The sequence below is a fragment of the Balaenoptera musculus genome, chromosome 20 (genome assembly GCF_009873245.2).
Source record: "Balaenoptera musculus isolate JJ_BM4_2016_0621 chromosome 20, mBalMus1.pri.v3, whole genome shotgun sequence".
NCBI lineage: Eukaryota > Metazoa > Chordata > Mammalia > Artiodactyla > Balaenopteridae > Balaenoptera > Balaenoptera musculus.
In genome coordinates, this window is record NC_045804.1 from 59,379,503 (window position 1) to 59,407,298 (window position 27,796).

Below are 27,796 nucleotides of genomic sequence, written 5' to 3' on the forward strand. Positions count from 1 at the left end.
TTCCAGAGTCGTGTCTTTCACATTTAGGTCTACAACCTATCTTGGATTGATTTTTTTTGCCTGAGGTAGGGGTTACGGTTCGTCCCCCAACCCCGCCAACGACATTCAATTGATCGAGCACTTTTCCTTCAAAATAACTCTTCTCTTTCATTACAGTGGCTCTTTTGTGGGGAGAAGACGTGTGACTACATACCCGTGGGTCTGTTTCTGGCTTCTCACTTCTTTTGCATTGATCTTTTTATTTATCCTTGGGCCAGTATCACACCGCTTTAATTACTAAGGCTTTATACTCCGTAGCACACGTTCTTCAACTTTGTGTCCCCTGCCCTCTTCCCCAAGAGTGCACGCAATTCAAACCGTGACCTTCCGAATTTCCCTCTGGAAGATGGAGGGAGGGCACTTAGGCCGGAGGACGCAATTCAAACCTCCGCATCCAGCCCCTCCTACCTGCGCCTTGAGGGGCGCCCGCCCAGCGCGCATGCGCAGCCTCACGGCTGGGCGAGGGAAAAATACGTCACCGGAGAGGCGGGAGGATGGGGTTGATTCGCCATGGCCTCCGCAGCGAGCAGGTAGGGCTGCGGGCGGGGGAGCCTCGGTGGCGAGGGGCGTGAGGCCCCGCCCCGAGCTGAGGCGCGGGGCAGGTCCCGGCTCGAGCTCGTCTCGCCCGCTGAGGGGAGAGGAGTGGTGTGGAGGCCGAGCGGAGGCCGTGGACCCGGAGGGGCGCCCGCGCCGGAGTCCGGGCTCAGCGTTTTCTGGATGGGGAGCCGCGCCTTCGCTGAGCTTTGAGCCTCGGTTTGCGCGGCTGCAAGTGGGTGTAGGCAGACGGCGGACCCGATTTCCCCGATTCCGCGCCGTGCGCGGGCGAGACTGGCGGCACCTGGCCGGTGCAGAGTTAGCGCAGCAGGTACCTTTGTTCGGAGGCAGGGCGGGGTGCTGCCTGCTGCGTACCCGCGGGGTTGCCACGGCATCTCTTGCTCCTCCTGCCCTTGCTCTGCTGTTCCCAAGCTGTGCGGCTTGGACCAGTGTCCTCAGCTGTAACTTTGGGAATAAAACGCCCCCCCCCCCCCCCGCCCAATGAGGTTGTCGAGAAGCGTGGTGAGATTGCGCATGGGTGGTACTGAGCTAGCGTTTGGCACAGAATAGGTGCTCAACAAATGGTACCCGTACAACCCTCTTTTCAGTTTCCATTGCTATGGTGATTTGAGAATTGACGAGTTACTTTTGTTACGAAGTAGTTAACGAAATAATTTTTGATCTTCCTATACACGTGTTTAGTGAACATAATACTTGCTTCTCTTAATGGAATTACCAGGAAGTGCTTTTCACGTCTTCCAACCTGTGTGTGGGGAAAACAGAGGAAGTCAGTTTCTAGAAAAGTGGCAGATAGAAAAAGGGATCCTCAACTTGGTGATACAGGGATAGAATTAGCAAAAGTGATCTAATTCTTAAGGATAGGCAGGGAACTAACTTTTTTGAGCACCCACCAAAATGACTGTTGTAGACATCTCTTATTCCTCAGCACGAGAGAGTATAGTGAGTGGTATCACCATATTCTCCAGCCCAGTTTTGGGTGCTGAGAGCACCCACAGCAAATAAGTGAGGGAAGCAGGCTTTTAAAACTAGGCTTCTGTATAAAACAAACTCATTCTAGTACAGGGGTTGCTTCTGAAGAGGTCCTTGCTCAAGAATTTATTTTTTTAAAATATTTTTTAAAAGTTTATTTATTTATTTTTGGCTGCGTTGGGTCTTCGTTGCTGTGCGTGGGCTTTCTCTAGTTGTGTCCAGAGGGGACTACTCTTCATTGTGCGCGGGCTTCTCATGGCGGTGGCTTCTCTTGTTGCGGAGCACGGACTGTAGGTGCGCGGGCTTCAGTAGTTGCAGTACGCAGGCTCAGTAGTTGTGGCTCACGGGCTCTAGAGCGCAGGCTCAGTAGTTGTGGCGCACGGGCTTAGTTGCTCCGCGGCATGTGGGATCTTCCCGGACCAGGGCTCGAACCCGTGTCCCCTGCGTTGGCAGGTGGATTCTCAACCACTGCGCCACCAGGGAAGTCCTGTCTTCATTTATAGTGGAAGAAATGGACTCAGAGACGGGAAGAAATTTAGCACTGAACTAGTAAGGGCAGAGCCAATTCCATGTCACTCCAAAAGCTAGTGCTTGTCTATGTATTTCATTCATTCCTTCACTTCAGAGATATTTATTGAACAGCTGGTCTGTACCAGCAGGTGCTAGGTGTTGGGGATACACTGATGGCCAAAGCAGACACAGCCCCTGTCTTCAGGTAGCAACTTGAGTTGAAGTAGCAACTCATAAGCAATGAGTCTAGCAAGGGAGACACACAGAAAATAGAAAATGACCAAGTAAATATTGGCTGTGGTCGTGGTACCCGCCATAGGAGACAGTAGAGGGCGCTGTAAGAATATATAATGGGGTCAGTGGCAGCAGGCGGGGTGAGGAGGGACAGGTTCGCCTTTCCTGAGGCGATAGTATTGAGCTGAGACCTTAAGGACTGAGATGGAGTTAAACTGGGCAGAGAGAAGAGTGAAGAGAAGGAGGGACGCACGTGAGGCCTCGAGGGTCGGAGGGGCTGTGTCGGGTAGTTTCGGAGTGACCCACGTGGCCGGCAGTGGAGAGTGCTTCCAAGGCAGAAGCAGACACAGGTTGGATCCCATCCGAGCAGTGCTGCGCCCCAGGGTTTATTTGCTTCCCAGGACATATAATCAACTCCACAAACCGTGTCTGTGTTCCAACTCCTGGCCTCCTTCTTCAGACATGGTTAGGTCTCTGGTTGCCCTGGGTGGGGACGGATGTGCGAAGGGGCGTAGACCTCAGTGTGACACTTGCTCAGTGTTGGTTACTTGCGTGGCAAAGCTGAATAGACAGGAGTGCCAGTATTGTATTTCACCCTATTTGTCTCTGCTTTGCAAAATTATTTAACAATTTTTGCAATGGTCCAAGTCCTGTGTTAGCTACCTAGGATACAAACGTGTAAGGATAGTTGTTAATTTAATTCATGTTTTATTTGCTTTCCATTTAAGATGCTACAGTTGTTTTACCAATATTATTCTTCAGATGTGTTTGTTTACCATCTACTATGTGCTAGGCACTGTGCTAGGGACATAGCGTGAGCAAATAGACATGGTCTGTGTCCTCCTGGAGCTTAAGCTCCCAGTTGGGGCTGGAGGATCCCGGAGAGGGAGGGGGAGCGAGTCAGGGAGATGGGGTTGGAGAGGTAGGCAGGGGTCAGACCATGCAGGCCTCACAGGTCATGCCAAGTATCTGGAGCTTCTCCTAAGGATGGTGGGAGGCCACTGAAGAGTCTCAGTCAGGGAGTAGAAGCAGCAGGTGTGTGTTTATGAAAGATCACTCTGGCTTCTCCCTCGGCGGAGGCGGAAGTCGATGGGTGTGAGGGCTGTTTAAAAGGTAGGATCAGTGGGACTTGGTAATAGGTTCACTCTGGGGTAAGATGGAAGAGGGAGGTTCAGGGCTGATTCATTTTCTGGCCTGTGTATCTGAGATCGGAACTCAGAGGAAGGACATGAGTTCAGTTTTGAGTAAGACGTCTTTGAAATGATCCAGGTGGGGTGTCACAAAGGCAGGGATGTAGGAGGGTCTGGCACTCACGTGACCGGAGTGGCTGAGTCTCTAAAGCTCTTGTCAGAGAAGAACACCTTTCCCATTTTTTCTGGGGGGGGGGCTGTGCTGTGGGGCATGTAGGATTTTAGTTCCCTGACCAGGGATCGAACCCGTGAAGCGTGGAGTCTTAACCACTGGACCGCCAGGCAAGTCCCCACCTTTCCTTACTGAGGGAGCTGTCAAGGTGGGACCTGTGAGGTGGTCCAATGAGAGTAGAATTTCTCCACATTTATGTTGGGGAAAGGTAAAAATAAAATCTTCTGCCAGCCTAGGAAATGCTCTCCACAAATGCGGAAAGAAAATAATTCTGTTATTCAAGCATTAACCGAAAGTGGGATACAACACAGGTAATCTGCAAATGAGACTACAAAAAAAAAAAAAAAAAAAAAACCCCACCATTTACAGCCCATTACATACGTAATCTCAAGATTAACGGTAATTTGTCCTCTTGTAAAAAGACTAGACAACACCATTTGCTGTATGTGTTTTCATCCTAAATTTACCTGGTGATTGGGGTGGCCGTCTGTGCTAGTCAGTTGCCTTTCTCTGAAAGAAAAATAAAACATCCTTAATTTCTGTGAGCAGGTAGTCGAGGTGCCTAGGCTGAACTCCCATGATGTTACCTTAAGAGAGATGGCTCCCAGGCCCTTCAGAAAAAAACTCTTGGGTTTTACTTGTGGCTGGAGCTAGCTTATTTAGCCTTTAAAAAGGTTTGCTTACATACCAAAGGGGCAGAGGAAGGATTTACAAACTCTAGGTTTTTCAAAGAAATGCTCTAAGAAAAAGGAGAGAAAAATCTCTTTCCCTTTTTGCAACAGGGAAAAGTCAGTTTAAAAAATTAAACAGTGCAGTAAAATGTTGGACTGGAGCTCTCTCAGTATGGGAATTGTTCTGGAGATGATCTTTAAGTGAGTTCCATGTAGTTGTGCATAGCTAGGATGCCTGCAGGTGGTCAAATCTAGCCCATAATTTCTTGTACATTGATTTAAAGAAAAATATAGATCCAGATCCTGCTGGTTTCCAGCCAGAACTCTTGTCTATGGTAGTTAACCCTTCCAGGACTTGTCCTCTTTAATGTCAATAGTGTCATTTCTCACTCCTACCCATTGTTAAAAACATAAAATTCAACTGAGTAAATTTTTTTAAAATTAATTAATTAATATATATATTTTTGGCTGTGTTGGGTCTTCGTTGCTGCGCGTGGGCTTTCTCTGGTTGCGGCGAGCGGGGGCTACTCTTCGTTGTGGTGCACGGGCTTCTCATTGCGGTGGCTTCTCTTGTTGCAGAGCATGGGCTCTAGGGCGTGCGGGCTTCAGTAGTTGTGGCACGCAGGCTCAGTAGTTGTGGCACACAGGTTTAGTTGCTCCGCAGCATGTGGGATCTTCCCGGACCAGAGCTTGAACCCGTGTCCCCTGCACTGGCAGGTGGAGTCTTAACCACTGCGCAACCAGGGAAGTCCCTAACTGAGTACGTTTTAAAGATCTTACTGGCTTTCTTTGAGTCATGAATCGGGCAGCCTCCCATCTAGCAGATAGAGAGGAGCTCTGAGGAGCTGTACAAAGTGAAAGACTTTTACAGGCAGAAGGAGCGGGAACAGGAAGCTCTACCTGGGAAAAAGCGGGTTGGTTGTGGCGAGGTCACCCCCCTTTAAGGGATGCAGGGGTCCGCCAGGCATATGACCTCACTGTGCTGACCAGGCGATTCCTGATTCCCTGGTTTAAGATTCCATTTCTGGGAGAGGCTGAAACTAAATAAGTGAAGTTTGGTGATGTGGGGCTCAGCATCGGTGACTCCACTTTGAGCATATTTTCTTGTTTTTAACACCAGTTCTTCATATATGAGATATTTGGTAGATAAAGTTAGGATTTTAATGCAGAAATGAACTCTCCACTAATCTATTCTGGAAGGTCATAAATGTGGGGATGGAAATTGAGATTGAATGGCATGTAAATTTAGCTTGGAAGCTGCTTTCCACTCACCGAGGTAGGAAATTCAACAAACTCTCTTTTAGATTCTACCTGAGCTATCCCTTCCATCTTCTTAAGTTCACAGTAACCTGAGACTTGGCCACTAAACTGCTTACTGAAGGGAGAGACCGCTGATGGCAGCTGAAGTGATTGAACATTGCTTACCAGTAGTTTGAACTTGTTTGCTGTAATCAGCCTTTTTTCATCATTAGTGTACAGGAATGCAAGAGATTTCTGTGCATTAATTTTGTATCCTGCAACTTTACCAAATTCATTGATTAGCTCTAGTAGTTTTCTGGTGGCATCTTTAGGATTCTCTATGTATAGTATCATGTCATCTGCAAACAGTGACAGTTTTACTTCTTCTTTTCCAATTTGTATTCCTTTTATTTCTTTTTCTTCTCTGATTGCCATGGCTAGGACTTCCAAAACTATGTTGAATAGTAGTGGTGAGAGTGGACATCCTTGTCTTGTTCCTGATCTTAGAGGAAATGCTTTCAGTTTTTCACCTAGTATATCTTCTTTGGAAAAGAAAGTTTAGAGAAGAAACAGCTCATTTTTTATCTGGGTTATCTTTTATTCTTGTGTTGCAAGAGTTCTTTTTATATTCTGGACACTTGACCCTTATGAGATACATGATGTGCAAATATTTTCTCCCATTCTGTTGGTTGTCTTCACTTTTTTGATAGTTTTCTTTGAAGCACAGAAGTTTTAAATTTTGATGTTCAATTTATTTTTTTCTTTTGTTGCTTTTGCTGTAGTGTCATAGCTAAGAAATCATTGCTTAATCCAAGATCATGAAGATTTACACTTAAATATTCTTTAAAGTATTTTATAATTTTAGCTCTTACATTTAGGTCTTTGATCATTTTGAGTTAATTTTTATATATTGTGTTCTGTAAGGTTCCAACTTTATTCTTTAGTTTGTGGATATCCAGTTGTTTCAGCATCATTTATTGAAAAGACTGTTCTTTGCCCATTAATTTACCATAATGTAAAAGTCAAAGCCATTCTTTAAAAACTCACTTGTTTGCTAAAAGATTTCTATTTCATTTATGGGAAATGGCTTATGAGCAGTCCTTTTTTAGGTAACTGCCTAATTCTCCTTGAGTGTTTTTTTTCCTTTTGTTTCAAAGAAAATAAAATGAGCAAGTGGGATGTATTCCATGAATGCAAGGTTGGTTCAATATTGGGAAATTGATTAGTATCTTATACAGCATTATTAAGTATTAGGAACAATGATATGATTATTTCTCTAGATGCCGAAAAGCCTGTCAAAAAATTCAATACCCATTATAATAAAAGCACTTAGAAAATAGAAAAAAAAAAAAAAAAGCCTTTATGCTGTTGCATACCCTAGCAATAAACATGGTGAATGTACAAAATATGTTTTCGATTTAAGGTATTTTTCTTCTTTTAATCTGGGCTCTGGAATTTGCCAAGCAATTTTTTTTCAATTCTGAAAAGGCTCTGAGAGAGAAGTAAGGAGGGGAATATGTATGGGGAAAAGTAAATCTGCCAACAGTGTTTGGTGAAATAAACAAATTGTTTGATGGTTTACTGTGGACGTGTCCTGAGGCGCCGTGGCCGTGTCCTTAGGGAGCTATTTGGTGGGGTGCTGGGAAATAAAGTGATAGGTCACCGGCTAGGCTATTTTTAAATGAAAGCTTAGAAGTTGGCTCTGGAAAACCCTCTCAGGTTATTATGCTTCCCTCCTCCTTTAGTCCTCCAGAACGTGAGATTCCTTTCCATGTGTTTTCTGGCATTAAAGTCAGGACACTCTTAAGTTTTAAGTGGAAGCATTATTAAAAACTGCTTCAGAGTAAAGGGCATTTCCTAGTTAAATTTCACAATTATGTTTTCCAGTTCCAAAAATAACTTGGGGGACTTCCCTGGTGGTCCAGTGGCTAGGACTCCGCACTCCCAATGCAGGGGGCCTGGGTTCGATCCCTGGTCAGGAACTAGATCCCACATGCCACAACTAAGAGTTTGCATGCCGCCATTGAAGATCCCGAATGCCGTAACGAAGATCCCGAATGCTGAAACTAAGACCCGGCACAGCCAAATAAGTTAATAAATAAATTAATAATTAAAAAAAAGCCTTGGAGCTCAGAGTGAACCATCATCCTAAATAAACTGTCTAAGAGAGAGAACAGTGGGCAGAGGCAAATAATTTATCCAAATTCATGAGGAAACTAATTTGTTAGAATTTTAAAATAATCTGATTTCAACCATGAGCCTACCTGAAGTTAGACAGCATTTAATGTTTAATCCTTTATGAATGACACACTTAAAAATTTTTTTATGGTAATAAAATATACATAATTTGAATTTACCATCTTAACCATTTTTAAGTGTATAGTTCAGAAGTGTTAAATACATTTATAATGTTGTGCCACCATCACCACCATCTGTCTCCAGAATTCTTTTCATCTTGCAAAACTGAAATTCTGTACCCATTAAAAAATAACTCCCCATTTCCCTCCCTGCTCCCAGCCCCTGGCAACTCCCATTCTGCTTTCTGTCTCTTAAGAATTTGACTACTCCAAGTATCTCATGTAAGTAGACTCAGACAGTATTTGCTTTTGTGTCTGGCTTATTTCACTGAGCATAGTGTCCTCAAGGTTCATCCATATTGTAGCACGTGTCAGAGTCTCCTTCCTTTTTAAAGCTGAGTGATATCCCATTGTATGTACATATCACATTTTGCTTATCCATTCATTGGTTGGTGGACGCTTGGGTTGTTTCTGTGTTTTATCTATTGTGAATAGTGCTGTTGTGAACATGGGTGTACAGATATCTCTTCGAGACCCTGCATTCAATTCTTTTGAGTATATACCCAGCAGTGGGATTGCTGGATCATATGATAATTCTATTTTTAATTTTATTGAGGAACCTCCATACTTTTTTTTCAGTGGCCATACTGTTTTACATTCTCACCCGCAGTGCATAGGGTTCTAATTTCTCCATATCTTCCCACTTATCATTTTCTGGTTTTTTGATAGTAGTCATTCTAATGGGTGTGAGGTGGTATCTCATTATAGTTTTTATTTGCATTTCACTAATGACTAGTGATCTTGAGCATCTTTTCATATACTTATTGGCTGTTTTTATGTCTTCTTTTGAGAAATGTGTGTTCAAGTCCGTTGCCTATTTTTTTTTTTTTTAATTTATTGAGTCTTCGTTGCTGCATGCGGGCTTTCTCTAGTTGCGGCGAGCGGGGGCTACTCTTCGTTGTGGTGCGCGGGCTTCTCATTGTGGTGGCTTCTCTTGTTGTGGAGCTCGGGCTCTAGGCGCGCGGGCTTCAGTAGTTGTAGCACATGGGCTCAGTAGTTGTGGCTCGCAGACTCTAGAGTGCAGGCTCAGCAGTTGTGGCGCACGGGGTTAGCTGCTCCGTGGCATGTGGGATCTTCCCGGACCAGGGTTTGAACCCGTGTCCCCTGCATTGGCAGGCAGATTCTTAGCCAGTGTGCCAGCAGGGAAGCCCCCTTTGCCCATTTTTGAATCAGGTTGTTTTTGTTTTGTTTTAAATTTTAGAAGTTCTCTATTTTAGATATTGCTCCCTTATCAGGTATATGATTTGAAAATATTTTCTGCTACCCTGTGGGTTATCTTTTTACTCTGTGAATAGTGTCTTTTACTGCACAACATTTAAAATTTTTCATGAACCAATTTATCTAGTTTTTCTTTGGCTACCTGTGCGTTTATAGAGTCTTATCCAAGAAATCATCACCAAATCCAATGTCATGAAGCTTTTGCCTATGTTTTCTTGTAAGAAATATGTTTTAGGTCTTACATTTATATCCTTGATCCATTTTGAGTTAATTTTTGTATAAGGGTCCAATTTTGTTCTTTTGCAAGTGGATATCCAGGTTTTTTTTAAAAATTTATTTATTTATTTTTGGCTGTGTTGGGTCTTCATTTCTGTGTGAGGGCTTTCTCTAGTTGCGGCGAGCGGGGGCCATTCTTCATCGCGGTGCGCGGGCCTCTCACTATCGCTGCCTCTCTTGTTGCGGAGCACAGGCTCCAGACGCGCAGGCTCAGTAATTGTGGCTCACGGGCCCAGTTGCTCCGTGGCATGTGGGATCTTCCCAGCCCAGGGCTCGAACCCGTGTCCCCTGCATTGGCAGGCAGACTCTCAACCACTGCACCACCAGGGAAGCCCCTCCAGTTTTTTTTTAAATTAAATTAAATTAAATTAAATTATTTATTTTTTGGCTGTGCCATGTGGAATGTGGGATATTATTTCCCCAACCAGTGATCAAACCCGTGCCCCACGCAGTGAAAGCACAGCCTTAACCACTGGACTGCCAGGTAAGTCACTGGATATCCAGTTTTCTTAGCATCGTTTGTTTGAAAGACTCTCTTTTCCCCATTGAATGATTTTGACATTCCTGTCAAAAATTATTTGACCATATATGCAAAGATTTATTTCTGGGCTCTATATTCCATTGGTCTATGTCTGTCTTTGTGCCAACACCACACTGTTTTGATTACTCTAGCTTTATAGTAAGTTTTGGTATCAGGAAGTGGTTCTTCCAGCTTCTTTGTTCTTTTCCAAGATTCTTTTGACTATTCAGGGACCTTTGAGATTCCATGTGAATTTTAGGATGAGTTTTTCTCTTTCTGCAAAAGGCATTGTTGGGATTTTGATAGGGATTGAATTGAATCTGCAGGTTGCTTTGATTGGTATTGACATTTTAATAGTAATAAGTGTTCCACTCCATGAACATGGAATGTATTTCCATTCATTTATGTCTTGTTTAATTTCTTTCAGCAATATTTTGCAGTTTTCATTGTACAAGTCTTCACCTCCTTGGTTAAGTTAGTTCTTAAGTATTTAATTCTTTTAGTTGTTATTGTAAATGGAATTGCTTTTGCATGTATAGAGATACAACTGATTTTTCTGTGTTGACTTTGTGTCCTGCTACTTTGCTGAATAAATTTATTCTAACACATTTTAAACACATTTTTGTGGAGTCCTTAGGGTTTCCTACATACAAGATCATATCACCTGCAAACAGATAATTTTACTTCTTCCTTTCCAATTTAGATGCCTATTATTTCTTTTTCTTTCCTGATTGCTCTGGCTAGAATTTTCAGTACTATGTTGAATAGAGGTGGTGAAAGTTGGCATCCTTGCTTTGTTCCTGATCTTGGAGGAAAAGCTTTCAGTCTTTTACCATTGAGTCTGATGTTTGATGTAGGTTTTTAATGTATGGCTCTTACTGTGTTGAGTAGTTTCCTTGTATTCCTATTTGTTGAGTGCTTTTGTCATGAAAGGGTGTTAAATTTTATCAAATGCTTTTTCCGCGTCAATTGAATTGATCGTGTGGTTTTTTCCTTCAGTTGACGTGGCATATTGTTGATCATCTTCATATGTTGTAGGATCCTTGCATTCCAGGAACAAATCCCACGTGGTCAGGATGTATAATCCTTTTACTATGCTGCTAAATTCAGTTTGTTAGTTTTTTTTGTTGAGGAGCTTGGTGTCACTCTTCAAAAGGGATATTGTTCTGTAGTTTTCTTACAGTGTTTTTTCTTGGTATCAGGGTAATGCTGGTCTCATGGAATGGGTTAGAAAGTGTTCTCTCCTAAAACAGAGGAGTCACTAGCTAGGGCTGCCCTGGGCTGGTTGTGTGCCATGTGGCCAGCACACCAGCTTGGGTGGTTTTGACTTGGAATCAAAGCTTCAGGTGAGGCTCGTCCTCTAGACAGGCCATCTTATCACAATTCCAGTCGTTTAATTTTTGTGTTTCTTTGTTTATCGCCACTCTGTCTGTCTAGGCGGTGAGCTTCATGAGGTCAGAACCCACGTCTCCTTGGTCCATCGCCCTGCAGCCCCGGCCCCGCCAGCACCCGGCGTGAGTGGCACCTCGTGTGCCTTAGGTGAGCAGGTGAGCGAGAGCCATCCTGGAGCTGAGAGGACGCTCGGCACGTGAGGTGTGGATGGAAAGTAGGGAGCTTGGTCTTTTTACGAAACGCCATTAAAGCTGCCTGTCTGGGGACTTACCTGGTGGTCCAGTGGTTAAGACTCCATGCTTCCAATGAAGGGGACGCAGGTTTGATCCCTGGTCAGGAAACTAAGATCCCACGTGCCGCATGGTGCAGCCAAAAAACCCCAGCTGCCTGCCTGGCTGCCTTTGCTCAGTTCCTGCCTGAAATCCTCTCTGGAAACGCTTTATTGCTTTTTTTCAGTTAGCTTGTGAGTCGGCAGGACCTCAGCATTTACAAAGTGCTTCCCATGTGGTTTCTCATTGGAATAATCACCCCCATTTTGAAGTTAGGACACTTAGTTGCAGAGAATAAACCTGCTTGCGTCACACAGCAGGGACATGACAGGGTGAACTTGAACCCTGCTCCCCAGTGCCAGCTTGGTGCTTTTTCTGCTGTACACCCACAGTGAGCGCCTTGTGTGGTTTCTGTCGAGGGGTCTGGGCCTCTTGTGTGCTCTGGGAAAGAGGGCAAGATCACTCAGGCATCTTCCAGTAACACTAAATTCATTTTATAAAGCACATTAGAAACCAAAATTGTGGGACTTGCCTGGTGGCGCAGTGGTTTAGAGTCCACCTGGCAATGCAGGGGACACGGGTTTGAGCCCTGGTCCGGGAAGATCCCACATGCTGCGGAGCAGCTAAGCCCTTGCACCACAACTACTGAGCCTGAGCTCTAGAGCCCGCGAGCCACAACTACTGAGCCCGCGAGCCACAACTACTGAAGCCCGCGTGCCTAGAGTCCGTGTTCCGCAACAAGAGAAGCCACTGCAACGAGAAGCCCGTGCACCACAATGAAGAGTAGCCCCCGCTCGCCACAACTAGAGAAAGCCTGTGTGCAGCAACAAAGACCCAACACAGCCAATAATAAATAATAAACTAAAAAAAAAAAAAAAAAAAAAGAAAACAAAATTGTTTTTTGTGACAAGGTGTCTAGGTAGCTATCGTAAGTGTTGTTTTTAAAAACTGAACAAAGACTTTGGCCCATAATAAACGGTTAGCCTCCAGCACCCTGTCCTCATGTCAGGAGCCCGCGCTGCAGGGTCTGGAGCTGTGCTCAGCACCTCTCATCCCACCCTCCCAGGCTGGGCGTGCTGTGCAGCGGGGGCCCAGCATCTTACTGGAGAGCACTGCTCGCTTCTCCAGGACTGGATGCTCAGGACCTGGTCTGAAATACTCGCAGGCCTTCCTCTTGGTTCTGTCTTCACTAATGCCAGCCTGCACTCCTTTAAACTGGGGGCCCTAAGGCTGGCATCCCAAAGTACACCCCGTAGGCCACTCGTTCATGGCTCGTTCCAGCATTCCAGGGAGGGCCTGCTCACCTGAAGGTATCCTCTGGCCTCTGGTCCAAGTTACTCTGCCCTGGGTTAAAAGACTAGAGTAGACATGGGTGCCGGGAACTGCCACTGGTGAAGTATCTGCTGTCTGAGGTAGGATGCTATCTTTTCTTTTCAGTCAGAGACGGCCTTAGCTGCTGCTTCTCATACGCTTGAGACCAAGAAAGAGTGGCTTTACTCTGCTTTTACTTTCTGAAATTAGATACGTATTTTCAGATATGGGTCATAAGCATGACCTGTAGCTTACGTCACCTTTAACAGAACAGCTGGCTGTCAGCGCTAACACACAAGAGTGGATGTGGGCTGTGGGGACTGAGCCTGACTGCTTTTGCTGCCAAGCCCTTCCTTGCCCTGTGGCCTCGGTGTCCTGCCGTCCAGTTGGAACCCCTCTCTGCCCTTTAGCCTGATTTTCTTGTGCATAACATGGCAACTTATTTCATGACTAATCCTTCCAGACCTGAACTCATTATCATTTTTAAAAATTAATTAATTAATTAATTAATTAATTTTATCTTTGGCTGCATTGGGTCTTCGTTGCTGTGCGCAGGCTTTCTCTAGTTGCGGCGAGCGGGGGCCACTCTTGGTTGCGGTGCGCGTGCTTCTCATTGCGGTGGCTTCTCTTGTTGCGGAGCATGGGCTCTAGGGGCGTGGGCTTCAGTAGTTGTGGCACACAGGCTCAGTAGTTGTGGCTCGTGGGCTCTAGAGCGCATGCTCAGTAGTTGTGGCGCACAGGCTTAGTTGCTCTGCGGCACGTGGGATCTTCCTGGACCAGGGATCGAACCCATGTCCCCTGCATTGGCAGGCAGATTCTTAACCACTGCGCCACCAGGGAAGTCCCTCATTATCATTTTTCACTTTGGAGGGTTTTCAGATCCCCTTCTTTGGTTTTCAGATATAGCTCTTAATGGTTTAATTTCTATGTGTGGTTTCTGAGTAGATTCTAACAACTTGTTTTTATTGACGGTTCAATTTATTTTATTTTTGTAACTGAGAGAAGAAAGGAATCTTAGGAACAGATTCCATCTGTGAAATGCAATGTAGAATTTTGGCTAAAGGGTGGAGAATGGAACAGATGGCATAAGAGGTGACGTGCCTGCTCCGAGTTGGTTTCTCGGTGACGGTCTTGTTTCTAGTTTGAGGTTCCGAAAGCCTCAGTAGAAAGTAGGAGAGCAGTGCAGACCCGCAAACTTTCCGGCTGCCTGGCCCAAGTAACAGGCACCTGTGAAGGGGCTTTTCCGCCTTCACACTCTTTTGACTTAGGTCTGGAGCTCCGTTGTGTGTGCTGCGAGAAAACACAAGCAGACACCTGGGCTCGTGACTTCCTCTCTCTGGTCACTTCCTGTGTGGGGGTGAGTGGGCGTGGCTGGTGCGGGTGGGCGGAGCCTGCCTCCCCTCTCTCCACGTGCCTGTCCTGCTTTTGGCTCTGGCTCACAGCACTGCTGGGCTGACTGTCCCTCTGTGCTATAAGCTCATCTCCAAATGCTGGGAATCGTGAGCAAGATTTTTTTCCCACTCCCTTTTTTTACCACCAGTCTTGTCTTCCAGTTATATCTGAAACTAGCAGTTTTAAGAAGCATTTTCGTATAAAATGCAAAATTTATAAGCATGTTATATGCCATTTGCAAAAAAAACCAGGCCCTTTTTGACCTTGCTTTACATAGGAGATTTATTTCCTGATCTGGAAATGTGGCCAGCCAAGACTTAGTTCCTCTCTTCCACTGGGGAGCTGTCCCTTTTGCTCAGAGCAGGCCCCCAGACACCACAGCAAGTCAGTGGGTCTGAGTTACTTCTTTGTCTAGCTCTCTTGGCCATCATAACTGTGGAGGGTGAGACAGGAAGGCGTTGGCACAGCTGCCTCTGAGAGTCTGGGAGACGCAGGGCCCATTGGTGTGGCCACGTGTACTGCAGAACAGAATGACAGGTGGGAGATCTTTAAGAATTTGAAAAACTCCCAGAAAGAGTTGAGATTGGCTATATTAGCAGCTTCACCTGGTCAGGGGAGTTATGCTGAAGTTGAACCTGACTCTAAAATTAGTGGCTTGCTCTGGGGTGTCTTTTCCCACCATCATCCTGAGTTACTGGGCAAAGCTGCACTGGTTTCTAGTTTACGTTCTGATTCTGTGAGAATTTGCCAGACTGAATGCAGATGCACTCTTCTTACAGAAAGTGGGCTGAGGATGGACCCCCTTAACCTGGTGCCGTATTTGCCTCGGGCAGAATGGTCCCTGGGGCCAGGAGACCAAGGCTGGCTTACGATGTTGGGTCAGGTGCTCAAGGAATACCAGACATGTACAAGACGGTGTGTGGTTTCTCTCTTTTCTTCATGTCAAGGGTTGCCAGCTTGGGCTTTGAACAGGTGCATGGAGCTGTGATTGTCTCAGTGGGGCGCCTTGCTGGGTGGGTTTATCTTCATCCTCTTCCTCCCCTGGGTATGAGAAAGGGGTGGACAGGACATTGTGGCCCTTGTCTGCTCTCTCTTTGCTGTGTTGGCCGCATTTTGTTTGTTTGTTTCTTTTTTATTTTTTTTAAGTTTATTGAATTGTAGTTGGTTTACAATGTTGTGTTAACTTGTGCTGTACAGCAAAGTGACTCAGTTATAGATACACGTATTGTTTTTCATATTCTTTTCCATTATGGTTTATCAAAGGATATTGAATGTAGTTCCCTGTGCCATACAGTAGGACCTTGTTATTTATCCATCCTATATATACTAGCTTGCATCTGCTAATCACAAACTCCCACTCCTTCCCTCCCCTACCCTTCCTCCCTCTTGGCAACCACAAGTCTGTTCTCTATATCTGTGAGTGTGTTTCGTAGATATGTTCATTTGTGTCGTATTTTAGGTTCTACATATAAGTGATATCATAAGGGTATTTGTTTTTCTCTTTCTGACTTACTTCACTGAGTATGATAATCTCTAGGTCCGTCCATGTTGCTGCAAATGACATTATTTCATTCTTTTTTATGGCTGAGTAACATTCCACTGTTTGTGTGTGTGTGTGTGTGTGTTTGTGTGTGTGTGTATACCACATCTTCTTCATCCATTCATCCATCGATGGACATTTAGGTTGTTTCCACGTCCTGGCTATTGTAAATAGTGCTGCCATGAACATAGGAGTGCACGTATCTTTTCAAATTATAGCTTTGTCTGGGTATATGCCTAGGAGTGAGATTGCTGGATCATATGGTAGCTCTATTTTTAGTTTTTTGAGAAACCCCCATACTGTTTTTCGTAGTGGCTGCCAATTTACATTCCCACCAACAGTGTAAGAGGGTTCCCTTTCCTCCACACCCTCTCCAATATTTATTATTTGTATACTTTTTAATGATGGCCATTCTGACCAGAGTGAGCTGGTACCTCATTGTAGTTTTCATTTGCATTTCTCTAATAATTAGCAACGATGAGCATCTTTCCATGTGCCTGTTGGCCATCTATATGTCTTTGGAGAAATGTCTATTTAGGTCTTCTGCCCATTTTTCGATTGGGTTGTTTGTTTTTTTGTTATTGAGTTGTATGAGCTGTTTGTATATTTTGGAAATTAAGCCCTTGTTGGTCACATCATTTGCAGATATTTTCTCCCAGTCTTTTCATTTTGTTTATGGTTTCCTTTGCTGTGCAAAAGCTTATAAGCTTGATTAGATCCCATTTGTTTATTTTTGCTTTTATTTCTATTGCTTTGGGTTACTGACCTAAGAAAACGGTACAATTTATGTCAGAGAATGTTTTGCTTATGTTCCCTTCTAGGAGTTGTATGGTGTCATGTCTTATATTTAAGTCTTTATAGCCATTTCGAGTTTATTTTTGTGTATGGTGTGAGGGTGTGTTCTAACTTCATGGATTTACATGAGGCTGTCCAACTTTTCCAACACCACTTGCTGAAGAGACTGTTTTTTTCCCTGTTGTATGTTGTTGCCTCCTTTGTCGAAGATTAATTGTCCATAGGTCTGTGGGTTTATTTCTGGGCTCTCGATTATGTTCCACTGATCCATATGTCTGTTTTTATGCCAATACCACACTGTTCTGATTACTGTAGCTTTGTAGCATTGTCTGAAGTCTGGGAGGGTTATGCCTACTGCTTGGTTCTTTTTCTTCGGGGTTGCTTTGGCAATTCTGTGTCTTTTATGGGTCCATGTAAGTTTTAGGATTATTTGTTTTAGTTCTGTGAAAAATGTCATGGGTAATTTGATAAGAAAAGCATTAAGTATGTATATTGCTTTGGGTAGTATGGCCATTTTAACAGTATTCATTCTTCCAGTCGAAGAGCATAGGATGTCTTTCCATTTCTTTGAATCATCTTCGGTTTCCTTTACTAATGTTTTGTAGTTCTCAGCATATAAGTCTTTCACCTCCTTGGTGAGGTTTATTCCTAAGTATTTTATTATTATTTTTGTTTTGATGGGATTTTAAAAGGGATTGTTTGTTTACATTCCCTTTCTGTTATCTCATTGATGGTGTAAAGCAATGCAACCAATTTCTGTATATTAATCTTGTATCCTGCTACCTTGCTGAATTTGTTTATCAGTTCTAGTATTTTTTGTGTGGAGTCTTTAGGGATTTCTATTGGGTTGGCCAAAAAGTTCGTTCGGGTTTTCCCGTAACATGAAAAACCCGAATGAACTTTTTGGCCAGCCCAATATGTATAGTATCATGTCATTTGCATATAATGACAATTTTACCTCTTCCCTACCAGTTTTTTTTTTAAAAAATTTATTTATTTATTTGATTGCACCCAGTCTTAGTTGCAGCAGGCAGGCTTCTTAGTTGTGGCTTGCAGGCTCCTTAGTTGTGACATGCGAACTCTTAGTTGCGGCGTGCGTGTGGGATCTAGTTCCCTGGCCAGGGATCGAACCCAGGCCCCCTGTGTTGGGAGCACAGGGTCTTATCCACTGTGCCACCAGGGAAGACCCTCTTCCCTACCAATTTGAATACCTTTTATTTCTTTTTTTTTTAAAAAAAAGTATTTATTTATTTTGACTGCACTGGGTCTTAGTTGTAGCATACAGGATCTTCGTTGCAGCATGTGGGATCTTTAGTTATGGCATGCAAACTCTTAGTTGTGGCATGCGGGATCTAGTTCCCTGACCAGGGATTGAACCCAGGCCCCCTGCATTGGGAGCATGGAGTCGTAACCACTGGACCACCAGGGAAGTCCCTTTTATTTCTTTTTCTTGTCTGATTGCTGTGGCTAGGACTTCCAATACTATGTTGAAGAGAAGTGGTGAGAGTGGGCATCCTTGTCTTGTTTCAGATTTTAGCGAGAAGGCTTTCAACTTTTCACCATTGAGTCTTATATTGGCTGTGGGTTTGTCATAAATAACTTTTATTATGTTGAGATATGGTCCCTCTATACCCACTTTGGTAAAAGAGTTTTTATCATGAATGGATTTGGAATTTTATCAAATGCTTTTTCTGCATCTGTTGAGATGATCATGTGGTTTTTGTCTTCTTTTGTTGTTGATGTGGTGTATCACATTGATTGATTTGCATATGTTGAACCATCCTTGTGACCCTGGGATGAATCCACCTTGGTCCTGGTGTATGATCTTTTTTATGTGCTGTTGGATTCGGTTTGCTAATATCTTGTTGAGGATTTTTGCATCTATATTCATCAAAGATATTGGCCTATAATTTTCTTTTTTGATAGTATCTTTGTCTGGTTTTGGTATCAGGGTGCTTGTGGCTTTATAGAATGTCTTTGGGAGTGTTTCTTCCTCTTCAGTCTTTTGGAAGAGTTTGAGCAGGATCAGTATAAGTTCTTCCTTGTATGTTTGGTAGAATTTGCCTGTGAAGCCATCTGGCCCTGGACTTTGTTTGTAGGGAGTTTTGTTTGTTTGTTTGTTTGTTTTTACAGATTTTATTTCACTTCTAGTGATTGGTCTGTTCAAGTTATCTATTTCTTCTTGATTCACTTTTGGTGGGCTGTATGTTTCTAGAAAGTTGTCCATTTCTTCTAGGTTGTCAAATTTATTGGCATATAATTGTTCATAGTATTCTCTCATGGTTTTTTTGTATTTCTGTGGTATCAGTTGTGATTTCTCCTCTTTCATTTCGTATTTTGTTTATTTGGGTCTTCTCTCTTTCCTTCTTAGGGAGCCCAGACATTGGTGTGTTAATTTTTGTTTACCCTTTCAAAGAACCAGCTCTGGGTTTTATTGATTTTTTTTCTTTTTTTTTTTAATCTCTATTTTATTTATTTCTTCTCTGGTCTTTATTATCTCCTTCTTTCTGCTGACTTTAGGTTTTCTTTGGTCACATTTCCTTTTCTTTCTTTCTTTCTTTTTCTTGGCCATGCCGTGCGGCTTGTGGGATTTTAGTTTCCCAACTAGGGATCGAACCTGGGCCCTTGGCACTGAGAGCACGGAGTCCTAACCACTGGACCATCAGGGAATTCCCATGTTTGGCCACATCTTCTGTTACAAAACTTGGGATATGGGATTCTGATTCCTGACAAAGTTGGGGTCTCTTTCTTCCTAGTTGTTCATTTAATTAAACCAGAGGGCTTATGAAGCCATAAAAATTAAATTATAATGAACTGTATGTTTAATGAGTTTGCTTTAAGTCATAAACCAGGGCCCCTTTCAGACAACCTTGGAAATCCGATTGCTGGCTTTCAGTTAGTGATAGGTCGTGATGATGCTGGTGCCAGCAGTGTTTACTGAGCTCTTACCCTGAGCCAGGGACTGCACACACACTTGTATGTGTTAATTCATCAGACCACAACAAACCTGTTTTTGTTTTTTTTTTTCATTTATTTTTGATTGTGTTGGGTCTTCGTTGCTGTGAGCAGGCATTCTCTAGTTGCAGTGAGTGGGGGCTACTCTTCGTTGCAGTGCGCAGGCTTCTCATTACAGTGGCTTCTCTTGTTGCGGAACACAGGCTCTAGGCACACAGGCTTCAGTAGTTGTGGCACGTGGGCTCAGTAGTTGTGGCTCTCGGACTCTAAAGCGCAGGCTCAGTAGTTGTGGCACACGGGCTTAGTTGCTCTGCGGCATGTGGGATCTTCCCAGACCAGGGCTCAAATCCATGTCCCCTGCGCTGGCAGGCGGATTCTTAACCACTGCGCCACCAGGGAAGTCCAGCGAACCTGTTTTACAGACAGAGGTGCCAAGGCCTCAGTGTTGCGGCCCTGACCCAGGCTGGTGAGTAGCTGAGCCAGGATGTGAACCCGGCCAGGAGGCGAGGGCTCATCTTTGCAACCCCTGTGCTGCCACTGCCATTAGTTGGTGTTTTCCACGTGGTCTCTGAAACCTCTGAATTTTTAGAGGCAGCAGGGCTGCGTATTGGGGCTTGACCCCTTGTAGCCTTGAGTGAAGTTCTGGCTCAGCCCCAGGTTATGGGTCTGAGACAGGCAGGCTCCACAGGGCTGTGGTCTCCATGGGCCTGTGTCCACCCACAGACCCAGAGGCTGAGCCGGTTGTCCTTTCCTGAGCAGTGTCCCCACCTCCCTGGGCTTCCTGGGCATTGTCTGGGCCCCGGGTGATGCGAGCCAAGCAGGGTGGTCCACCTTGGGACCTACGCGGTATAAGGATCTGGGATTGCCCTGGGGATAAAGCTCTTCCCGCGCAGCCGTCCCGCTGGGCTGAAATGGATCCCGCAGCCTGCCGTCTTCAGGGGCTGTGCCCTGTGAAGACCCCTAGGCAGCACCCACAGACCCACGGAATGGCGGAGGTGCTCCTGCCTGCTCTAAACCTCTCTGAGTACTACCAGGTGCCAAACAAAGGATCTTTGTTTTTTAAATTAATTAATTAATTTGTCTGCGTCGGGTCTTAGATGCGGCATGTGGGATCTTCCTTGCGGCACGTGGGCTTCTCTCTAGTTGTAGTACACAGGCTTCAGGGTGCGTGGGCTCAGTAGTTGTGGCACACGGGCTCTCTAGTTGTGGTGCACGGGCTCTAGAGCGCAGGCTTAGTTGCCCCACGGCGTGTGGGATCTTAGTTCCATGACCAGGGATCGAACTCGCGTCCCCTGCTTTGGAAGGCAGACTCTTAACCACTGGACCACCAGGGGAGTCCCCAAACAAAGGATCTTTGGGTCCTCATCTCTCCCCTGGGACTCGGCCCTGCCTGAACGTCCAGTTGAGGGCAGGGGTTGGTGCCAGTAGTACCCGGGTAAAGAGCTCGGCACTTCAGAATCCACTTGGATTGCCAGGGCATCCCCGTGTGGGTTTGGCACAGTGTAGGGTAAGAGGGAAGTGTGTCCACTTAGCAGACAGTAGCCGGCGTCTTTCAGAAGTAGATTAAGTGGAGGTTGATAGGAAAGCGTCATTTTTGCAGATGTTCGTCTAAGGATGTTAATTTTTTATAGTGATCAAGAATTTGGGTGTATTTGGAAAGGGAGGTGAAAAATTAAGCTAAATACTGAACTAGCTTAGTTGATCAAACTGGAGCAGAACCTTTTAGCTTAGATCGGGACGGCCCCTCCCAAACCTGGACTTCAGAGTCAAAGCAGCTCAGGGCACAGGCGGATCCGTGCTGGGATCTGTGTGTTCTTGGCTTCATGGTATCCACAGAGTGGGTGCTGTCTTGGGAAGGGAGCAGAGATATGTTTTTAAATATGCGGAGTTGAGGGCTTGGGAGGTGGGCGAGGGCTTTACGCAGTCACTGCGGTGTGATGAATGATTGAAAGCTGCAGGCTTGTTCGCGGGAGCTGTGCGCTTACTCCCAGCCCCTTCCTCCCCTGGAAGCTGACGTGCTTCTAACATCATAGTCCTGGAGGGCCGAGGGGGGGCATCTCAAGGCGGCATGCGTGGTGCTGCTCCCCTGTAGCTCCTCCTCAGCGTTCCTTTAACCCCGTGTCTCCCCTCTTGGCTGCTGCTCTGGGCCCGGGGCGTGGGGGGTGGGAATGAGGAAGGGAGGGGCAGCTGTAGAAGGAACGGGTGTTTCCTAAGCATGGACCCCGCGTGGTAGCGCTCACCACGCTCCCGTGGGCTCCTGATTGGTCAGGCTGACGCAGCTCGCCAGTGGCACTTGGTGGGCACAGGCCACAGTGCAGCAGGGCCTCCACTCCACGGCCTGAGTCTGCGCCCGCTTGGCAGAGGGCTGCTTGCGCTGCCATGAGTCCCCCAGGCGTCCGGAGGCCTGTGGCCGTGGAGGAGACTGTCCAGGGAGGAGTGTAAGAATCGATGGGTATGGCTCCTTTTTCCTTTTAAAAAATCTTTTTAGAAAAACCTCTCTAGTTTCACAAATACCAGGAATTGAAAATGATAGTGGGTGATATTAAGTTCCTCAAAACAGATTGCTGCAGGAGACTTGGGGCCTCCTTGACGCACTTCAGGAGCTGGTCCTCAGCTGCCTGGGCGACGTGCGTCTGCGCCCTGCCACCCGCTCGTGTCCGTGCAGAGAGGAAACTGGTTCCACCACGCTGAACGGTCCACACGGGGCGCAGGGCCTGGGGAGACACTGACGGGCTCAGAGCTGAGGTCCGCACGAGAGATCTGGGGTCTGTGTCAGACTTGGGGGAGGAGGGTTGGTGAGTCCCTGGCGTCCTCCCACCTTGTCACTAATTTATCTGGTTTGTCTTCCAGAAGGAGTCTGCTGAGGGCGAGGGTCATGGACTTCGTCACCTCCACGGCCATCCTGCCCCTGCTGCTGGGCTGCGTGGGCGTCTGCAGCCTCTTCAAGCTGCTGCAGTGGCTGCGCACGAGAGCCTGCGTCCGGAACGCCGTGGTGGTCATCACCGGCGCCACGTCGGGCCTGGGCCGAGGTGGGTGGTGGGGCAGTGCTGGGGGGTGGGCAGCGGCGTGGGTGCGGACGCGCGAGGCGGGCCGGCAGCTGGGCAGCAAGGGCGGCACTGCCCTTGGTCCAGATGGAGACGGAGAGCTTAAGCGCAGTGAGAGACGGACCTGACCTTCGGCACCAGGGCCGGAGGCGGAAGCCAGGGAGGAGGCCGCGTGTGCACGTGGGGCGGCCTCAGCGCCGGTCGGTGTGGAAACAGGCATTTGTACGTGGAGGCTTTCAAAAATGGACACTAACTTAGGGCCAAACAAAACGTTCCTTTTCCTGGGTTAGCGAGCATCCCAGGTTTACGGCTTTGGTGTCACCTGCAACTTGCCGTCCCCTCACGGGGCCGTGCCTTCAGCCGTGCCCTGGCACCTTGGCAGGTGGGGACAGGATGGGTGAGGCCTCAGCTGTTCCTCAGCTGGGTTCTCCAGTTGAGCTCAGATCTAACCTAGTGGCCACGTGGAGCTTCTGGGTCCAGGCCCACCCCACGCGCCTATGCTAACCGTGGCAGTATACCAGGGCAGGTGCGGGTGTGTCGACATCCGTACACGCGCCACGCCACCCCTGCGCGCCCCCCATGCTCGCGCTCAGTTCCATGGAACGAGGCCGAGAGGCGCCCTGAGTTGGGGTACACCCAGCGCCCCTGCGTCTCCTGGCCGGTGAGAGTACAGCCAGTGTGGCCCTGGGCCACGTGCTGGCCCCTAGGCCAGGTGCTGCAACAGACGGATGTGAGGCAGGGTCCCTTCCCTCCGGGAGCCCGTGGTCTGTGCAGAGAGGAAGGACTTCTCTCCGTGTGTTGCCCTTTCAGGACGGGTGTTCCCAGCGGGCTGGCAGGGGAGGCACCTAGGTGCGTGCTGGCTTGGGCTCATCTCCCTGAGTCCTCACAGCTGACGCTCAGAGAAGGTGTGACTTGCCCTGGGAGTTGTAGGCAGGAGCGCGAAGCCAGGACTCAAGCCCTCGTCTTGTCTCCCTGGGGGAGGGGGCAGGGTGGGCCGCGAGCAGTAGGGTCACGCAGGGGCTGCTGGCGCTTGAGAGCTGCGGGAACCCAGAGGAGCAGATGGGGAGTGGCACGCAGGCGGCCAGGGGACCTGGGCAGACTGCAGGAAGCGGGGGTCCGTGCGTGCACCAGCATGGTGTTCAGGTGAGCTCTCGGGGGTGACCCAGGGTCTGTCATCAGATCTCAGGCCCCGAGCCATAGCCGGGCCTCTGACCTTACTCAGCAGCTAAATATAGGGTGTCAGCAGCCGCTGCTCTACCACAGAGAGAAGCCTTTTTTTTAACGTCCTTGAAGCGTGCCTGGGGGTTGGCTGTGAGGGACAGGCACACTGCGGCGCCGATGTGCACACGCGTGATGGAGATGCTGTTCTCTCTTCATCCGCGCTTCCTCCTGTGACCCCAGGGCCGGGAAGGGGATGGAGGACAGAGCCGCGTGTCTGTGTGCATCTGTGCTCTTCCCTCCATCTCCTGGATTCCATCGGAGGGCCAGGAGGGCGTGTATCCCTCCCCCTCTGGCTGTCTCGGTACAAACACCCCTCAGCGACTGCCCAGGAGGCGTGGGGAGGAGACCCCGGCCACCCTCATGGCTCTGCCCACCCTGTCGGCCGCCCTGGAGGCCTGGCTGACGTGCTAAGTGTTCGGACAGCTCTCGTGTTTCTCCTGCCTTGTCTCCTGGCTTGTCCTTGTGGCCTGGCAGGACACTGGGTGAACGGACACGTCTCGGCCCCGAGGCCACGAGCAGCTAGTGGACTTATAAGCTGGTAGTGCTGGTGGCCTGGGGACTGGCTGGCAGCCCAAGATAAATGTATTCCTTTTTCTCTCCACCTTCCCACCTCTTTGTATCAGCTTTTTCAAGAAATGAAAATGGAATTTTCTCAGCCTGTTGGCGTTTCTGTCATTCTCTACGCGAACTTTAATTTCCTCCCTTGGCTTTCCTTGGGAAGCAAAGCTTAAGCAGAACGCGGGTGACCAGTTTCCAGAGCTGTTCAGACACTTGCGTGTCCCCCACCTTGGATCTTGGTGGCACCTCACAGAATGTCCATCGTGGTGGCCAGGTCGGGACAAAATGGGGTCAGGAAGCCAGCAGGGCTTCGGGAGTGACAGGAAACGGACCTCAGGCGCGCCTGCCCCCAGCCCCACCCCCACCCCCAGGAGGCTCCGCAGGGCAGGTGGGATGGGGGCCGTGACCCAAGCAGACCCCGGGGCCAGAGCGGGGGCGGTGGCTCTGTCTGGGTTTGTGCCCTCGGTCAGGGTGAGCTTCAAAGAAGACAACACCGCCCGCCTGGAAGTGCACCGGTTTAGTTGACTTGAACCTCCTTCCAGAAAGCTCCATCTGGGTCAGGCTGGGAGGCGCCGGCCCTGGGATAGCAAGTGAAGCTGCAGGAGGCGCCGCGTCTGGAAAGAAGGCTTTGCCGCCAGGGAGCCTCCTGCCTCCCTCCCTGAGGGACGCTGGCATTCTCCCCGCTTCGCTTTCAACGCGCTGGTGGGGGAAGGGCCCCGCCTGGACCCCGGAGCCTCCTCCCTTCCTGGATCCCTGACCCTCCGGTGGGCTCCTGGGGCCGGCCTTGCCCTCCTAGCAGCCCGCGGCACCAAGACTCCGCTTGACCACCTGGCCCCTGAGACTCAGTCTGGGACCCGGGGGTGGCCGCATGGTCAGCTGGGGCCACGGGGGCTGCACACACCTGCTCTTGGGCACCTGAGTGACTAGGCCTCTAGTGAGGACAGACTGTGCCCCTTCAAGCCGCACGTTTCCATCTTCACTAACAGCCAGTCTTTAGAACATTTTAAAAAGGCAGCTTGGAAACACAAACGCAGCACTTGGGTAGCGCCTTCTCTCTGCGCGGTGCTGACCGTGGCCGCTCTAACTCGCTCAGTCCTGGCGCTGCTGACCTGCATCTACAAGAGAGGAAAGTGGGGACAAAGAGGTCGAAACTGCCCGCATCACAGGGCCAGTCAGGGCTGGGAGTCTGAGTCGGACACAGGAAGTCTCGCTCACGTCCGTCCTCTTGACCGCGGGGCTGTGCTGCTCTCCGTGGGCTGTGAGCTGCGGGGCACTGAATGCTCGGCTGTGTTTGGGGGCAGGGCGAGAGGACCTCACCCCCTGCTTCCTCCCTCTCCCTGCCCCTCCCGTTGTGGCCTTGGGATTCACTCATGACCCTGGCTGGCCCAGTCCTAGAGATGCTGCCCCCACCAGGGCTGATCTGGTCCCTCCCAAGGATTCTGCCACCAGAGCTTGGAGGGAACGGGCCAAGGGCACCCTTGTCTGGCCAGGGAGTGGTGTCCACGGGAACGCAGAGCTGTCTGCAGCCCCACCCCCATCTGGTGGAGAGGCCAGGCTGGGAGTGAAGTGGGGAAGGGACCTGCTAGCATTCAGAGAGCCTGGTTCCTGCTACCCAGGACCCTGGGCCACCACCACTCCTGTTCTTCCCATCTGAACCATTCAGCTCCTTCCCTTAATGCTTGAGCTACCCTGGAATCCTCCTGATAAATCCTCTTTTTGCTTTGCCCCGGGTGACTTGAGTCTCTTTTCTTGCCACCAAAGAATATTGACTAAGAGGTGCCCAGATAGTTCTGGACTCCTCCGCCATGGTCTTCGTCAGTTGTCACCTGGATGCTGTAGTGACTCAGAGGAACCCCCAGCAGGAGGGAACCTTTTAGAATGATGCCACCCTTGGACTTGCCTGGTGGCACAGTGGTTAAGAATCTTCCTGCTGATGCAGGGGACACGGGTTTAGGCCCTGGTCCAGGAAGATCCCACATGCTGCAGAGCAACTAAGCCCGTGCGCCACAACTACTGAGCCCACGTGCCACAACTACTGGAGCCCGTGCTCCATACCAAGAGAAGCCACTGCCATGAGAAGCCCATGCACCGCAATGAAGAGTAGGCCCCGCTCGCCGCAACTAGAGAAAGCCTGCGTGCGGCAACAAAGACCCAACGCAGCCAAAAAAAAAAAAAAATGATGCCACCCTTAATGCCGCCCTGCTGTGTGGGCGCTCGGCATACTTTAGCTCTTTAACCTCCTTGCAAGGCTGTCAGCCTCCCCACTTTCTGTCCCCGCTGCGTGTGTCCACGAGCCCTCGGGCCTGTGTACTCTCGGGAGGAACAGCCTGCAGGCTTCAGGCCTGGGGGGAGCCTCTCCACCCCTTCTCACCAGAGTCCTGTGGCCCCCGTGCGCCCACAGAACCACAGAAGCGGCCCCGGCAGGTGTGTGCCTGCTGCGTTGGGGTCACGGCATCCCCGAGCTGGCGCTGCCTGACCGTCGGGCACATCCCTGGCCTCACTGAGCTCCTCGCCATGCAAGTGGGGATACTGCTGTCAGGGTGGATCAGAACTGAAGGTTATGCTGGAAAGTTCTGAGCCTGGTACCTAACAGTCTGTCCCCCAGCTGCTGCCTTCCTCCTGCCCGTGGACGTCTGTCACAGCCCCGAACGTGGGCTCTGCAGTGGTGACAGCAGAGCTCCCTGTGCCGGGGCCCTACCCCTGCCCCACAGCCTTCCACGGCGGGCCGGTGCCGATGGCTGGGGAAGAAGTAGCCCTATGGTCTGGGGCTGGGGAGCTGGGAGCTGAGCTGACGGTGAAGGCCTGGGCCTCCCCAGCTGCCACGCTGCTTTCTTCTTCCTCTAGAATGTGCCAGAGTTTTCCACGCTGCGGGCGCTAAGCTGGTGCTCTGTGGCCGGAACGCCGAGGCCCTGGAGGAGCTCACCCGAGAACTTGCTGCTTCCCGGGCTACCAAGGTGAGCCCAGGCAGGGGTGTTTTTCGTGGGGAAGAGGTGCAGCCCCGGTCGGCCAGCTGGGCTCAAATCCACCACTTTCGCAGTGCCGCGAGGTTAGGGAGGCCCCTCTGTGAGTGCTTTCTTCCTCCCCCATGTCTCCGCTAATACCTGTGCACCTCTTGGCGGTGGGAGCCGGGAGGTTGGCGATGACTTTTAACATTTTAAGTTAAGATGACATTTAACGTTTCCTTTCCAATTGAGGTGCCTTTTATCCTTTTTCTTGTCTAACTGCTCCGATTAGAACAAGCTATGCTGAATAGCTGCAGTGAAAGCAGACATCCTTGTCTTGTTCTGGAGCAGAGAGGAACACTTTCAGTCTTACACCAGTGGACATGATGTTAGTTGTAAGTTTTTCATAAATACCTTGGGGAATTTC

The 27,796-nt window shown here is 48.4% G+C and overlaps 1 protein-coding gene across 21 annotated transcripts in view; it reads left to right on the forward strand.

Moving 5' to 3' along the window:
• Positions 1 to 508: 508 nt before the first annotated feature.
• The window catches only part of DHRS7B (dehydrogenase/reductase 7B), a 43,296-nt gene continuing 16,008 nt past the window's right edge, over positions 509 to 27,796 (forward strand). For 2 of the 21 annotated variants that reach the window (XM_036837942.1, XM_036837943.1), the window contains exons 1-3: positions 2,291 to 2,657; positions 22,455 to 22,633; positions 27,272 to 27,381. In XM_036837942.1, the coding sequence (XP_036693837.1) occupies positions 2,512 to 2,657; positions 22,455 to 22,633; positions 27,272 to 27,381 (435 nt within the window). In that variant the 5' untranslated portion in view covers positions 2,291 to 2,511. The other 19 variants (XM_036837946.1, XM_036837945.1, XM_036837948.1 and 16 more) reach the window with 19 other exon arrangements.